The sequence below is a fragment of the Manacus vitellinus genome, unplaced genomic scaffold, assembly GCF_001715985.3.
Source record: "Manacus vitellinus isolate BGI_N305 unplaced genomic scaffold, ASM171598v3 scaffold_9_pilon, whole genome shotgun sequence".
NCBI lineage: Eukaryota > Metazoa > Chordata > Aves > Passeriformes > Pipridae > Manacus > Manacus vitellinus.
Genome location: NW_021940917.1, coordinates 14,153,465 through 14,166,627, shown reverse-complemented (window position 1 = coordinate 14,166,627; position 13,163 = coordinate 14,153,465). Strand labels below are relative to the sequence as shown.

At 45.3% G+C, this 13,163-nt stretch overlaps 2 protein-coding genes and 1 long non-coding RNA gene across 3 annotated transcripts in view; 2 read left to right on the top strand and 1 right to left on the bottom strand.

The window, feature by feature from the left end:
- LOC103757180 (acrosin) overlaps window positions 1-549 on the top strand; it is a 4,218-nt gene extending 3,669 nt beyond the window's left edge. Inside the window, exon 5 of the mRNA XM_018085875.2 lies at window positions 376-549. Coding sequence (XP_017941364.2) covers window positions 376-549 — 174 coding nt within the window. The remainder of the gene's footprint in view (window positions 1-375) is intronic.
- A 1,443-nt stretch (window positions 550-1,992) lies between these two features.
- On the top strand, window positions 1,993-3,003 carry LOC108641939 (the record flags this gene model as incomplete). Its single annotated transcript, XM_018085874.1, has 1 exon — window positions 1,993-3,003. A coding segment is annotated over one exon (1,011 nt), but the record flags the coding sequence as incomplete, so codon positions are not given.
- Window positions 3,004-4,457: 1,454 nt separating this feature from the next.
- On the bottom strand, window positions 4,458-9,341 carry LOC108641980. Its single transcript, XR_001922376.1, has 4 exons — window positions 8,777-9,341; window positions 6,099-6,179; window positions 5,275-5,395; window positions 4,458-4,732 (listed from the first exon to the last, which is right to left on the bottom strand). It is a non-coding gene; the product is annotated as an uncharacterized LOC108641980 (long non-coding RNA).
- Window positions 9,342-13,163: the final 3,822 nt, after the last annotated feature.

The following is a 13,163-nucleotide window of genomic DNA, read 5'->3' as shown; positions in this document are numbered from 1 at the left end:
AGGAACCTTCCAGCTCCTTGGTCTTCCTTTAACTTCATCAAAGGAAAGCTCAGAGAACTCTCCTTGGTCATCAAGGAGAGCAGCTTATTGGCTGTAATTGAAATGACAGTCCAACAGCCAGGCTCTGCTGTACCTGGGGAAAAAGGGGGAAGCTGTTCAGCAGTCAAATGGAAGCAACGTTGAATACTTATGTGTGTGTGTGTATGTACAGTGCACCAGGGAATAGAAAACTGGACTCTCTCATCACTGCAAGTCTTCAAGGCCAGGTTGGATGGGGCTTTGTGCTACCTGCTCTAGAGGAGAATGACTCTGTCCATGGCAGACGGGGTTGGAATTAGATGATCTTCTGACTATGACCTCATGGCTTTCTCCTAGATCATATCACACATGGAGGGTGGCACGGGTATCCAGCCAGGGTCCTCATGTGGGATTGTCAGCGTCTGGGATCTCTGGGATCCAGGCACAGGGCATATCTGCCCTATATATATGTCCACTGTCAGTCCACACTGGGTCCTCACAGCTGCCCACTGCTTCATCAATGCCATGTAAGAAGAGTTAGAGAATGAGGATATCCCCACAGCACCAGCAGCTGCCCTGTCCCCAGTGCTGCATGCAACTCCCATCCCATTTCCTTGCATCTTGCCCAGCGCCTGAGAGACTGCTCAGGAGAAGACTGGGTTCATGCCACTGATTCCTTGCTGCTGCTGCCAGTCATCTTCTCCTGCCAGTCTGCCATGACTGGGAGAGAGGGTGGTTAGGCAAGCCCCACACCAGGCAGCACCACCAAGGGACAAGAGACCTCCCCACAGGCTGGTATGCCACCATAGAAAAAGAAGATGGTGGTCAGCTGGGTGGCCAGACAGTGAACAATTGAAGTTGCATTACTTTAAATTTAAATTGTATTAAATAGTATTAAAATGTTTAAAATCTAATTTTATTTCATTGTGTAAACTTTATGTTATATCTGTTTAAATTTGAATTGCATTAAGTTGTATATGAGCTATATTAATTTGAATTTTATTAAACTGAATTAGATTTTAACATGTCAGCAACAAAGAGAGGTCTGTATTTTCTGCTCTGAAGCTATTCTACATGTAAATTCTATAAAATCCTGCTGGCTTGATTTTTGCTCGAGCATTCCTGAACTCAGTGATCACTCCATCCTCAGTTGGGAAGAATTTAGCCTCACATTGCCTTCTGTCCAGCTCTGTATGTTCACTACAGATATTGGCACCATCTACAGTGGAAAAGTGGTGTCTAACACCTTAAGCCTGCAACAACTACAAGTGCAAGAAAGACAGTACTAGAGAAACATGAGAAAGAAAAAAAAAGAGTGCAGATGTTGCCTTGTCGTTAAGAATGCAAATCTTTTACTGTCCTCTGGGCCCTAAGGATGATTTTTGTCCCCATTAGATGGTAATTGTTTTTTTGAACTAACTGCAGAAAGCTGGGCAGTAAAGAGTTAATGCATTGCAATGCCTCAAACACCAAGCGGGCAACTTAGAACAGGATGTGCCTGGAAAGGGGGTTTGTATGAAGGTAAGGTAGCACCTTTCTGGGGGCAAATTTCCTGTTCTGGTATATGGTGACTACACAACACTAAGGACAGCTCAAGTGCAGAAGTAGGGTCAAGGAGTGAGCAGGACCAATAGAGGGGAATCAAGACCACCAAAAGACCCTCAAGGCCCTCCAGCCCATTTCCAGAAAGGTCCAGAAGACTGTATTGCACATGCTCACTTATTTGCATGAAGAGTGAGAAACTTAATCCCGGGATGAGGAAAATTTATCTATAAAAAGGTACCCCCACAGAGCCTGGGTGGTGCACTCCCAGGACCCTGGACACCCTGTCGGTTGGATCAGTGCTGGACCCAGGAATGGTGATAGTCTTTCCTCTTGCCCAGAAAAACAGACAGGGCTATGGGGACAGAGTAGAGCTGCCCTATCTGTCATAATGCCCAAGAGAGTGTCTCTTATGTGATACATACACGTTAATACAATGGCCACGAATTCTACGTGGTCTGGATCCTGCTTTGGGCCGAGAAGAAACCAGAGTGCCCACTGTGCAGAAGACTGATAGAGTCTGTCAGGTTTTCTCTGCAGGAACAGAAGTATCTGGAGTGTGTCATCACACTCCCTGAAGAATCACCAGAGGGCAGCAGCCAAGCAGAAGGAGCTCTTGGCCTCCTGGATGGAAACAGCTGCCATCGCCCTGCAGGGTCCCCTCCCTCTTCTCCACAGTGGACACTCTCCCCAGCTGAGCAAGGGGCTGCAGGGACTGGGGCCGTGGCTGGCCTCCTGCCCAAGGTCTGGGCACAACTCTTCAAAAAAAAGGAGCATCTCCTTGACCCTGTGCTGCCCTGGCTGCGCCAGAGGCTGGAGGCAATATTTGGGTCCCGATGGTGGCTGGCAGTGAGAGCAGAGAAGAGCATCTTGTACATCCTGTGCCTCTGGGGTCCAGACAAGGAGGTCATGCTCCAGATGCTGCAGCCTCTCCTTGAGCAATGTACAGAACAGCTGGTTGATGGCATCATCAGCATCATTGTGGGTCAGTGCAGCGAGGAGGCCCAGAGGCTGCTGCACTCCCATGCTGCTGGGGAGGAGGACAACAGCCCTGAGGCCAGCTCCTGCTCCACCAGCTCCCAAGGAGGCACTCCCACTTGGCCCCCAAGCCCTGCCAGCAGCCCTGCAGGCTCCGACATGGAGGACCAACCCAGCACAACAGAAGCTGCCCTCTGTGCCCTCCAAATCATCCATCCATCTGTGCCCATCCCTACAGAGCAGGTGCAGCCCCAGGAGGAGCAGGGGGAGGCAGTGGTGGCAAGTTCCTCTTCCCACAAAAGCAGCTGCAATCCTGTTACTCCTTGTCAGGGCTGGAAACACTCACCTAGAGGGCCCAAACAACCCCAAAAGAGGAGGGCCCCTAGTGTTCAAGGACCCTCCGCAGCACTGCAAGCAGCCACTCCACTGGCAGCACTAACAGGGCTGCAGCGAGTCTTTAGATAAGAAAAAGGAAATAAATTATTCCCCCCACACAGTCTCTGGGTGCTGCTTTCTCCCTCTTCTGTTGCCTTTCCCCTTCCCCTCGGTCAGCACCCACCTGCTAGGGAGGCACAGCAGTGGAGGAACACATTCAGCACCAGTAGTTCCATGTGCAGCTGCAGTGGGAGCTGAAGGTTGAGCTCTGGGTGGGAGCCCGAGGCAAGAGGCCAGGAACTGTTGACCCTTTGCTTAACAAAGGGCAAAGGGACCTGTGACCCAGTCAGGTGACCAGACACTGAGACACAGCAGGAGCCAATGACCCCCAGACTTAGGTGTGCTTAGACTGTGAGGGTATAAAAGCCCAGGGGTTGCTTTGTTCGGGGTTCCTCATCAGAGGCTCCAGCTCAGGCTGTTACTTTGTTATTTAGTTACTGCACCAAGATTAAATTATTTTAAGGATTAGGACATCTGAGACTCTGCTATGGGAAACCTGGGGTTGGGCTGGTAAGGAAACCTGGCCTGAATGTGTCAGTGTGGGGTGTGTAGCTGCGAAGGGTCTCTGGTCCTAGCTCAGGTTGTGAAAGTATGACTGCCAAGTGGCCCTTGGATGGACAGGGAAATTTCCCTAACAGCAGTAGCCAGGGCTAGATCCAGGTGAGTCTGGGCTGTGAAAGGCCTTGCAGGTCTCCTGGAACAGTCAGCTGGGCAGCAGCCTGACAGGGAGAGTAGCAGGGAGGAGCACATTTCCCAGCTGGATGGTTCCTGGGCCTTACCTCCATTTGGAAATGTTGGCCAGCCCATGGATCAGATTCCTGATCCTCCCCAGAACCCTCTTCTGCACAGCTGTGCTTTCAGATTGGGTCAAGTCCAGCAGCACCTGGGAAGAGAGAAGCTGCAGATGAGCCCTGGGAGCAGACACTCGCTCCAGCAGCAGTGGCTTAACTCCAATCCTGGGCAAGACTTGGACCATCCCCCAAGGCTTCCTCTGACCTTGAGCAAAGTCTTGGAGGGCTCCTGTCCCTGGAGTCCCTCAAAGGCCTGGCACAAAGGCTCTGGGCCAACTCTGTGGCCAGGCAGGTGCCATCCTCTGCAGCCACTGTGCTCCAGAAGAGCTTGGTGCCAGCCTCTGCCTCCTCAGGGGAGGTGGATACCCTCCACACAGCGTGCTCTGCCTGCGTAGCACTGGGCTGGGGGCCACTCACCCAGGAGTGGGCAAACCCTCCCACACAGGGTGAGGAACAGCACTGTGATCCCCACTCTTCGCACAGGCCAGACCTCAAAGCTGTCCTGCAGCAATTTGTCGACTCTGGAGGCAGAAGAGCTGAGCACCGTCACCTCCAGCATAGTGTCCATGGTTCTCAGAGTCTGCAAGGAGGATGCAGAGTGGAAGCAGTAATTCTGCTATTCCTTCCACCCTGGGGGACTGACAGGAACTCCCAGTGCTAGGGCAGGATGCCCTTACTGCCTGGGAGAGAGCCAGGGGCACTCAGCCTGTTGGCTATATATAAATCTACATATAGCAAATTCAGTTTAAAAAATTGAATTTATTGCACATTACTACAACTGTACTGTCTATATGTAAATATACAAATATCAATATACCTATCTAAATATCCATATACCTACAGCTATATACATCTATAAATATAACTATATACAGGGGTATTCCAGGTAGCCCATTTTCACGGGCTCTCCCTTGCTAGCTTCCTCCCACGCAGAGCAGCCCTTCTGGAAAGGTACAGCAGATGGACATCTAAGAAGCAAAAGGAATACTGAGTCATTACTGGTCCTTGTGAGTGTATGCCTCCCTTGGCACCACACCTAGCAACTGTACTTCTATCAGAGATTATAAAATACAGCCTGAAAGACAGGCTCTCACTTGCGAATTTCAGGCCTGCTGTTTAAAGAACAGGAATTCTTCCAAGTTTTCCAAACTTTCAGGTTTTGAAGTACCCCAATAAAAGTTGCAGCACTAGCATTGCAAATGGCACCCGGGAGAACTCTGAACAGAGACATTCACCTCTCACAAGCAGAACTCCAGCCTTCTTCTTTCTCTGTACTGACAAAGAGACCTCGGTCCTCTCTTAAATGGTTGAAACCAATGGGCATTGTGAGCTGAGTTATTAACTAGTATTGTTATCTGGGATCTAGAAACTGCCCTTTGAAATAAGCAACAGCTCCTCCAACTCTACCATCAGCTCTTGGATCGACTATTCCGCTCTCCCCTTTCTGTAAAAGTCAGGCTCAGAGTAGCTGTCTCAGTCATCTCTAAAAACATGCAGACTCTCTTTTTACCAGGGCCCTCTGGCTCGGGGGAATTGTTCCCACAGCTCACGTTGCCAGCTGAAGTTTTCTCTTCTACCGTGACACTCCCAGGTTCACTTCCTGAAGGCTCACACTGACCCATGATATTCTCCTTAAAAGAGAAACGAATAGAAAAAAAATATAAACCCAGAGATCACTCCATATTTTCTTGTAATCTCTTTAGGGACACAATAATAACTGTTCTTCTCCCCTCCAAAAAGACACGTAACACAAGGTGAACACTGCTCATTTACATTATACATAGATTGTTTACACTGCATGTAAGAATTACAGGTTTGTACACAGGGAGGACCAGGCACAGGTAGAACAAAGGGCAATCACAACTTGCAGGATATCACAAAGTATAAAAAATGGAAAGTACTGTATTCCAACCAAATATTCATAAATTGCATTTTCCACAGAAAACAGAAAGTTAGTAACTCAATCTAACCATTTCCCTGAACTTTCAACAAAAAATCTTTGCCTTCAGTGGCAATCTTCAAAATACTCCATGATTTAAGATCAAAGACAGTATCCTATAACCTAAAAAGCTTGCACTTCATCACCATGAATGCACCTGCACTATGTATTTTTCCTATGAAACTGCACCAAAACCTGGCCAATACAGGCTAACATCTCATTCTCAATAACATGGGGTACCTTTTCATTCCCTGCTCTTTTTCAGTCTTGCTTTACAAAGCAAACACTTCACTGTCCATTAAAAGCTTGGTTCAAGAAGCCTTTTCTTCTCAGGCACGCAACAATACTCACAAGCTCTCAGTGCAGACCCCAGCACTGCTATCAAACAGAGTTACCTCCAAAAAGGCAGCCATTTCCGGATTGGATGATAACATCTCCTCCAGCAGCTGACATGCAATATCTAGTCTGACTTCTCCCTGTGACAGAAAAAGACAGAGGAAATCTATCTGCCTTCACTTCTTCAAGAACTACAGTGTTCCTGCTGTATATAAAAGCATCACAAACCACAAGATTTTTAAGAGACAGGAAAAGGTTCCTACACTGAAAACGTACATATGGACAACGCAACTGCAGGAACACAGTTCCCTGCCAATAATATCTTGTTCTTCTTCAAGTAGTTGTCCACATACACATCCTCCCAAGGGGTGATTTCCAAAAATACCTTTGCCACCACAGAGTAGGTCTGAATGCTACTAAAACATTTCATTGCCATTAGAAGCTGACAGGATACAGTCAGTAATCCAAGGGTCCTTTTTTTTTTGGTAGAATTCATATAAATTAAACAACATTCCAAGCAGAAAGAAGACAAGAAGAGTTTTTCAAAAGCAGCAAATCCTACCCTAGTGAAAAGATCAGTCCCATTTTAACAAACAGTGTCCATTCTGCTGTTTCTTCTGGAGATGCCTCAGAGTTAAAGGACTCTGGAAGGGTAATTTCTTCTAACAAAGATGAGTCATATCATGATGTTGAACAGAAACTCGTGTATATGTGAAATAGAATCTTACTTCGGAAGAGATCTAACATGAAGGATTAGACCTTAGTGCCTCATTATCCTCAGACTTTCTAGCTGAGGTAATGATTCATAAAAAGCTTCTTCCACAGATGAATAAATTAGAGAATAGGAAGCCACAGAATCACCTATTATAAGGAAAGTCATAACAGATTAAACGCTGGTGAAAGACTTGGTCTCTCAGCAGCATGAACATCAGAAGTCCCCAAAGGGAATAGCAGAAAGAGATGAGACCCTTTCTGCTGGGTATGAAGTCAAGTCCTAGTGTGGATTCATTGAGATGTGCCAGCCTGAAGATAGCCACAAACTGAGGAGGATGGAGGAAAGGTAAGGAAAGGTAAAAGCTGGAATTTGAGAAATTTTGGTTAAGCAAAGCCTTTTCATTAAAGGCAAGCCACCTTTATAATTTCATGATTTATGTTTAACCACAGTTCATTTCGCATTTTTTTCAGTTGGTTGCTTTTTGTTTGCTTTTTTTTTAATATGAACAAGGTGTTTCACTTTTGCTGCACTGCTTGTTTGTTGCCTTAAGTAGCCAGGATTTTAAGCAAGATTCAGGTTACCAAGTCAACAGCCAGGGATGAGCTTATCCCTGATAGAAACAAATCAACCAACCAACTCACACTGCAACTTCTTCTGCCTCTTCTTAGGGGACCTCAGTCTGAAGCTGTTATAACACAGATCATCTTCTTGGGTGCATTACAGGACCTCGTACACCAATAGGAGAAAGTGCCTCCACCAAGATACAATTGACATCTTTTTAGTTTATCTAGAGAAGATGTGACAGACAAGGATCAGAGGGAGGCAGAAATGAAACAATGAACCGTGATAAAACATTGCAGAGTCAGGACTCAGAAGACTTAATAGTTTGCTGGTTCCTGGAGCTCATGTGGAAAAATAATCTCATTTACAAGACTGGTGAAAGAGAAGGTGAGCATTTCACTTATAAGACCGGCACAGTGTACCCAGGAAGTTAAATGTCACCACACCTTTTCAGGGACTGCAAGGACTAAACCAAAAACTTTGGAATGATTTGCTGTCTCAAACATTGATCTCAGCTGTCTGAGAGACAAGTTCTTTGATTGTGACTTCCCATCACTCAGACTGATCCTAAAGTCCTGGATGAAAAAGTAGCTCATGGTGAAAATGAGAGGACAAAGATGCGCTGTGTGAAAAAGAAATATTAGAGTATCAATGGCCTTACTGGACATTGGCTATTTCTATCCTTTCATGTTATTGTGGCCATAACCCAGTCCTCTTGGATATGCTTGTATGTAAAAAAAAATCATGAACACAAGACAAAGGTTGATATTTGCAAGATAGGAAACTGGATGATCACGCTTGGGTAAGGGATCAAGCCTTTTTTTAACACAAGTAAGTATAAATTGCTTTGCTTGTCCTCTGTGAGAGAAAAAATCCCAAGGGATATACATTATGCTGCAGTAGAAAAGGAAGCCTACTTCCAATCCTTTGCCATTTGATAAGCCAGGCCCTCCAAATAAAGTGTGGTTTCCACTAGAATCATATAAATCATTTATAGTAAATACTGTAGTTCTCTTGAATAAGACATCTCTGAGGTGGAGCCAGTTCCAAAGATTATCATAGTTTTTCTCAGTCTGCAATTGAAACTCAGGGCTCCCAGAGTCTTTTCAGAATATTAAAGACTCTCTTTTTGTCCAGGCAAAGAAATTATTCAAGGACAAACATAGACTAGTTAACTAAGACAAATTCTGGTGGAGTCAAGACAAAAAACTTCTGAAGAAAAAACCACTCCACTGATGAGGACACACACTATGCTGCTGCCCTGAAACCTCACTTGAATGACAAAATTACTCTTTCCCTCTTCAGTGCTTCTTTTAATAGATATTTGTAAACCCCAATATTTTCACCTTCTCAAGGAGATCCACATTTGAATTTAGCTCCTTCATTACAGAAGGCTATAAGCCTACACTTCATTCATACAGTCTTCTCCACTTTCCCTGGGTGGCAGGATGCTCCACTCACCTGGAAATCACTGCCACTGGTGTTGGTCAAAGCTGCAGAACCAGCAGTGCCAGTCACAGGATTGAGGACTGAACAATTCTGCAGTGTGGCTGCAAGAATTCAAACATAGTCATCAGGCTTACAGAAGCTGTGTTTGGTATGCAGTGTGTTTGGTATACTTCCTTTGATTGAACATTTCAGGAATCGCACAGAGGACTAAATTCCAGAAATGTATTCTTACTTCCCAAGTGATCTGAAGACTGGTTTCTTCATTTTAAAAAACATGTATTCTAATTGATGTGTACAGATATTAAAAATATGGATTGTAAATTTTATATACAAACACATAGAAACTTCATAATCACAGTCCTTTGTATCTTCCCAAAGATTTTTAAAAGAAATAACTTGTCTATTTAGCTCTCACCTACCCATTCAGTCCTCTTGAAAAACTGTTTAGCTTGCAATTCCTTTGCAGGAAACAGCTGATAGAAAGCTTACTTCCAGGTCTTTTCCTCTTTGCACAAAACTGATAGGATGCTACAGCTGACCCTGCACACGACCAGCCTATCATCTCACAAAGACTCAGTGAGAGCTTGCTACAATTAATCATCCCTACAGCTGGGCAAGGAGCAGTATGTCTCATCTGGCAGGGCTGGGCCAGCTCCACAGGGAGCAGGACAGGGTATTCTCAGTGCAGCACACACAGAGACTATACTGTAGCCTACAGGCAGACTGGGGTACACATGAACCATGTTCGCTGTGCTTACTGGCAGCCTTTCTGAAGAACAGTCCTTGTCCTATACTGGGTGAACTGAGCTGAGCAGCCACCAGCAAGGACAGGTAACCTTCCCCCATCAGGGGAGTGCCAATTTTCAAATCCCATGCCACCCTCAAACCCATCATAGTTCCACATGGACCACTGCATCTCACCGGTCTTGCTGGCCTTGCCAAGGGTCGAGGGTGACCGCAGCAGGTCCCTGTTCACTGCTGTGCCCAACTGCTGCTGGAAGTGGCTGGGTGGGTGGCTGGGCACCTCCACGCCAGCTGTCAGCTTCTCTGTGTGGGCCCTCATCAGGCTCTTGAGGTTTACAAGGATTTTGTGGTGGTCATGGTAACGGTCAGGGCATGGCCCAGCAGAGCTGCAGCCATCATCACCTGCCAGGGCTGGCCCAGGCCTGGACCTCACTACCTTCCTCCCACGCAGAGCAGCCCTTCTGGAAAGGTACAGCAGATGGACATCTAAGAAGCAAAAGAAATACTGAGTCACTACTGGTCCTTGTGAGTGTATGCCTCCCTTGGCACCACACCTAGCAACTGTACTTCTATCAGAGATTATAAAATACAGCCTGAAAGACAGGCTCTCACTTGTGAATTTCAGGCCTGCTGTTTAAAGAACAGGAATTCTTCCAAGTTTTCCAAACTTTCAGGTTTTGAAGTACCCCAATAAAAGTTGCAGCACTAGCATTGCAAATGGCACCCGGGAGAACTCTGAACAGAGACATTCACCTCTCACAAGCAGAACTCCAGCCTTCTTCTTTCTCTGTACTGACAAAGAGACCTCGGTCCTCTCTTAAATGGTTGAAACCAATGGGCATTGTGAGCTGAGTTATTAACTAGTATTGTTATCTGGGATCTAGAAACTGCCCTTTGAAATAAGCAACAGCTCCTCCAACTCTACCATCAGCTCTTGGATCGACTACTCCGCTCTCCCCTTTCTGTAAAAGTCAGGCTCAGAGTAGCTGTCTCAGTCATCTCTAAAAACATGCAGACTCTCTTTTTACCAGGGCCCTCTGGCTCGGGGGAATTGTTCCCACAGCTCACGTTGCCAGCTGAAGTTTTCTCTTCTACCGTGACACTCCCAGGTTCACTTCCTGAAGGCTCACACTGACCCATGATATTCTCCTTAAAAGAGAAACGAATAGAAAAAAAAATATAAACCCAGAGATCGCTCCATATTTTCTTGTAATCTCTTTAGAGACACAATAATAACTGTTCTTCTCCCCTCCAAAAAGACACGTAACACAAGGTGAACACTGCTCAGGTGGTTTACATGGTAAGTGTTTTAAATTCAGAAGGTTGCCAAATCGAAACTCAGGCTCTTACAAAGTGTCCTATTAATCAAAACATGAAATCAGAAAACTAGAATACACCAAGTGAGAGTACATCTCCTCACAGTCTGAATTGCACCCTCGCTTACTACACTTTCTATAAGGAACAAGCCAGGAAAAATCCAGGTGCCCTCTTAGTTACCAACACATGTATTGTTAACAAGAGATCTCGCTCAAACCACTGCAAAGGGCTGTGTGGTGCAAAACTGTGTACACATGAGCCACATATATCTGGCTGGGAACCTCAGCTCACCCCATTCATTTGCTAAGTCATTAAATTCTAATATGTTGCTTGCTTTTTGGAGCCCTCTGCTACCACTCCATATATTTTGCAGGCAACCATTTACTGAATGGGCATGTTTCCATGATCATGACACTAATCTGTAGGGTCAAAAAAATCCCAGAAAGCCAGACAACATAGCTAGGTTTTTATTCCACTGAGGAAATTAAGGGCCAAAGTTAAGTACCTAGAATTTACTTTTAGCCATAAAGATATTCTCACTATGAACTGTTCAAGAATATCTCTTCTGTGAACAGCCTATCCAACAGTATCCTAAAGATGGGTGATTGTGCACGGCCTGTAATGTTTCATTCTATTAAGGAAAAGAAAATTTTTGAAAACTGGTAGGTGTGAGTTTACAGAAGACGAAAGAGCATCAAACTGGGTAATAAGACATGGGTAATTCCAAAAAATTGCATTTCTCACCTTAAGTCTGGCCTTACTCAACCTTAGATACTTCAAAAGGCAATGCCTGTGCATATTAATAGAAATACAGAGACATTATTTGGCAAAGCTGTATTGTAATATGCAAAAAGACCTGTGCCAATACAGAAATAGAACTCTCCAGGAAAGTCTGAGAAGATGCAAGAGTTAGAGAAAGAACATTTCTAGTAAAAAGAGGGAATCTTTCAAACAAAAGGCCTAATAGTCCCCAAATTGCTCTTAAACACAGAATAAGCTCCAAGTCTTTAACCACATCACATCCAGGACCAAGATCATCCTTCTCAGTAATTACACAAGTCATGAGGCCTTAAAACCAAAACACCTGCTCCCCAACAACTCCATGGCTCACACACTTAATCCCTCTGTTCCTAACAAGGAAGTCTAGACCCCAACTGCCAAAGGCCTTCAACAATGGAAAAGATACACTTCTCAACGTGCAGTTCAAAAGCTGTCAAAACTGCCAGAGTTCAAAGTGCAGGCAAGACAATACACTGAGCAGGCATTAAGGAAGGAATCCTGCCACCTCCATATGCTCTGGCGAAAGGAGGTACTCTTCCGTACACAGCACTGAGCAGAAGAGTCCAGTCCAGGCTGGAGCTTTGCAGGAATTGGAATACACAGCTTTGATTGGAATATACAACTCTTTCTGGAGAGACACGCAAAAGGAAGATGACGAATCTTCGTAACATGGAGATCAATAGTAGGAAGTTTACATCAGCTAGATCTCCAAGCTAGAAAGTTTATTGAAGGCAACAAGATACTGAGAGAACAACCAAACTGCAGCTTCAGCACATATACCAACATGGCATTTTGAGCACCCACATGCAAGGCAGATCTTGTGCAGCAGCAAGGCAGATCTTGTGCAGCAGCAACTGATGCTGAGAACCTCTTGCTTTTCCTTTGTGTTGAAAACCAAAAGAAGGAGAGCCCGCATTTGGTGCCACAAGAGAGTGACCTCTCCCATGCCCCTCACTGCACGTGAGACTTACAGTTTTGTACACACGGAGGACCAGGCACAGGTAGAGCAAAGGACAGTCACAACCTGCAGGATGCCACAAACAACTGAAGATGCTTAATACCAACCAAATGTTCATAAATTGTATTTTCCACAGGAAACAGTAAGTTGGTAACTCAATCTAACCATTTCCCTGAATTTTCAACAAAAAGCCTTTTTCTGAATTTTCAACCAAAATCCTTGGCAAAAATACTCTCTGATTTAAGACCAAAGACAGTATGTTATAACCCAAAAAAGCTTGTACTTCATCACCACGAATGCACCGGCACTATGTATTTTTCCTCTGAAAATAAGCAGCCAAACTTGGCCAACACAGGTTAACACGTCTCATGCTCACTAACGTGGGATACTTTTGATTCCCTCTTCTTTTTAAAATATTGATTTAGCAAGCAAACCCCTCATTAAAGATGCCTTTACTTCTCAGGCGTGTGACAACACTGAAAGCCCCTCCGTGCAGACCCCCAGCCATCGCTATGCCGAAGTCACCTCCAAAAACGCAGCCAGTTCAGGGTGGGACGAAGCAAGCATCTCCTCGAGGGCCTGAAACACCGCCTCGAGATC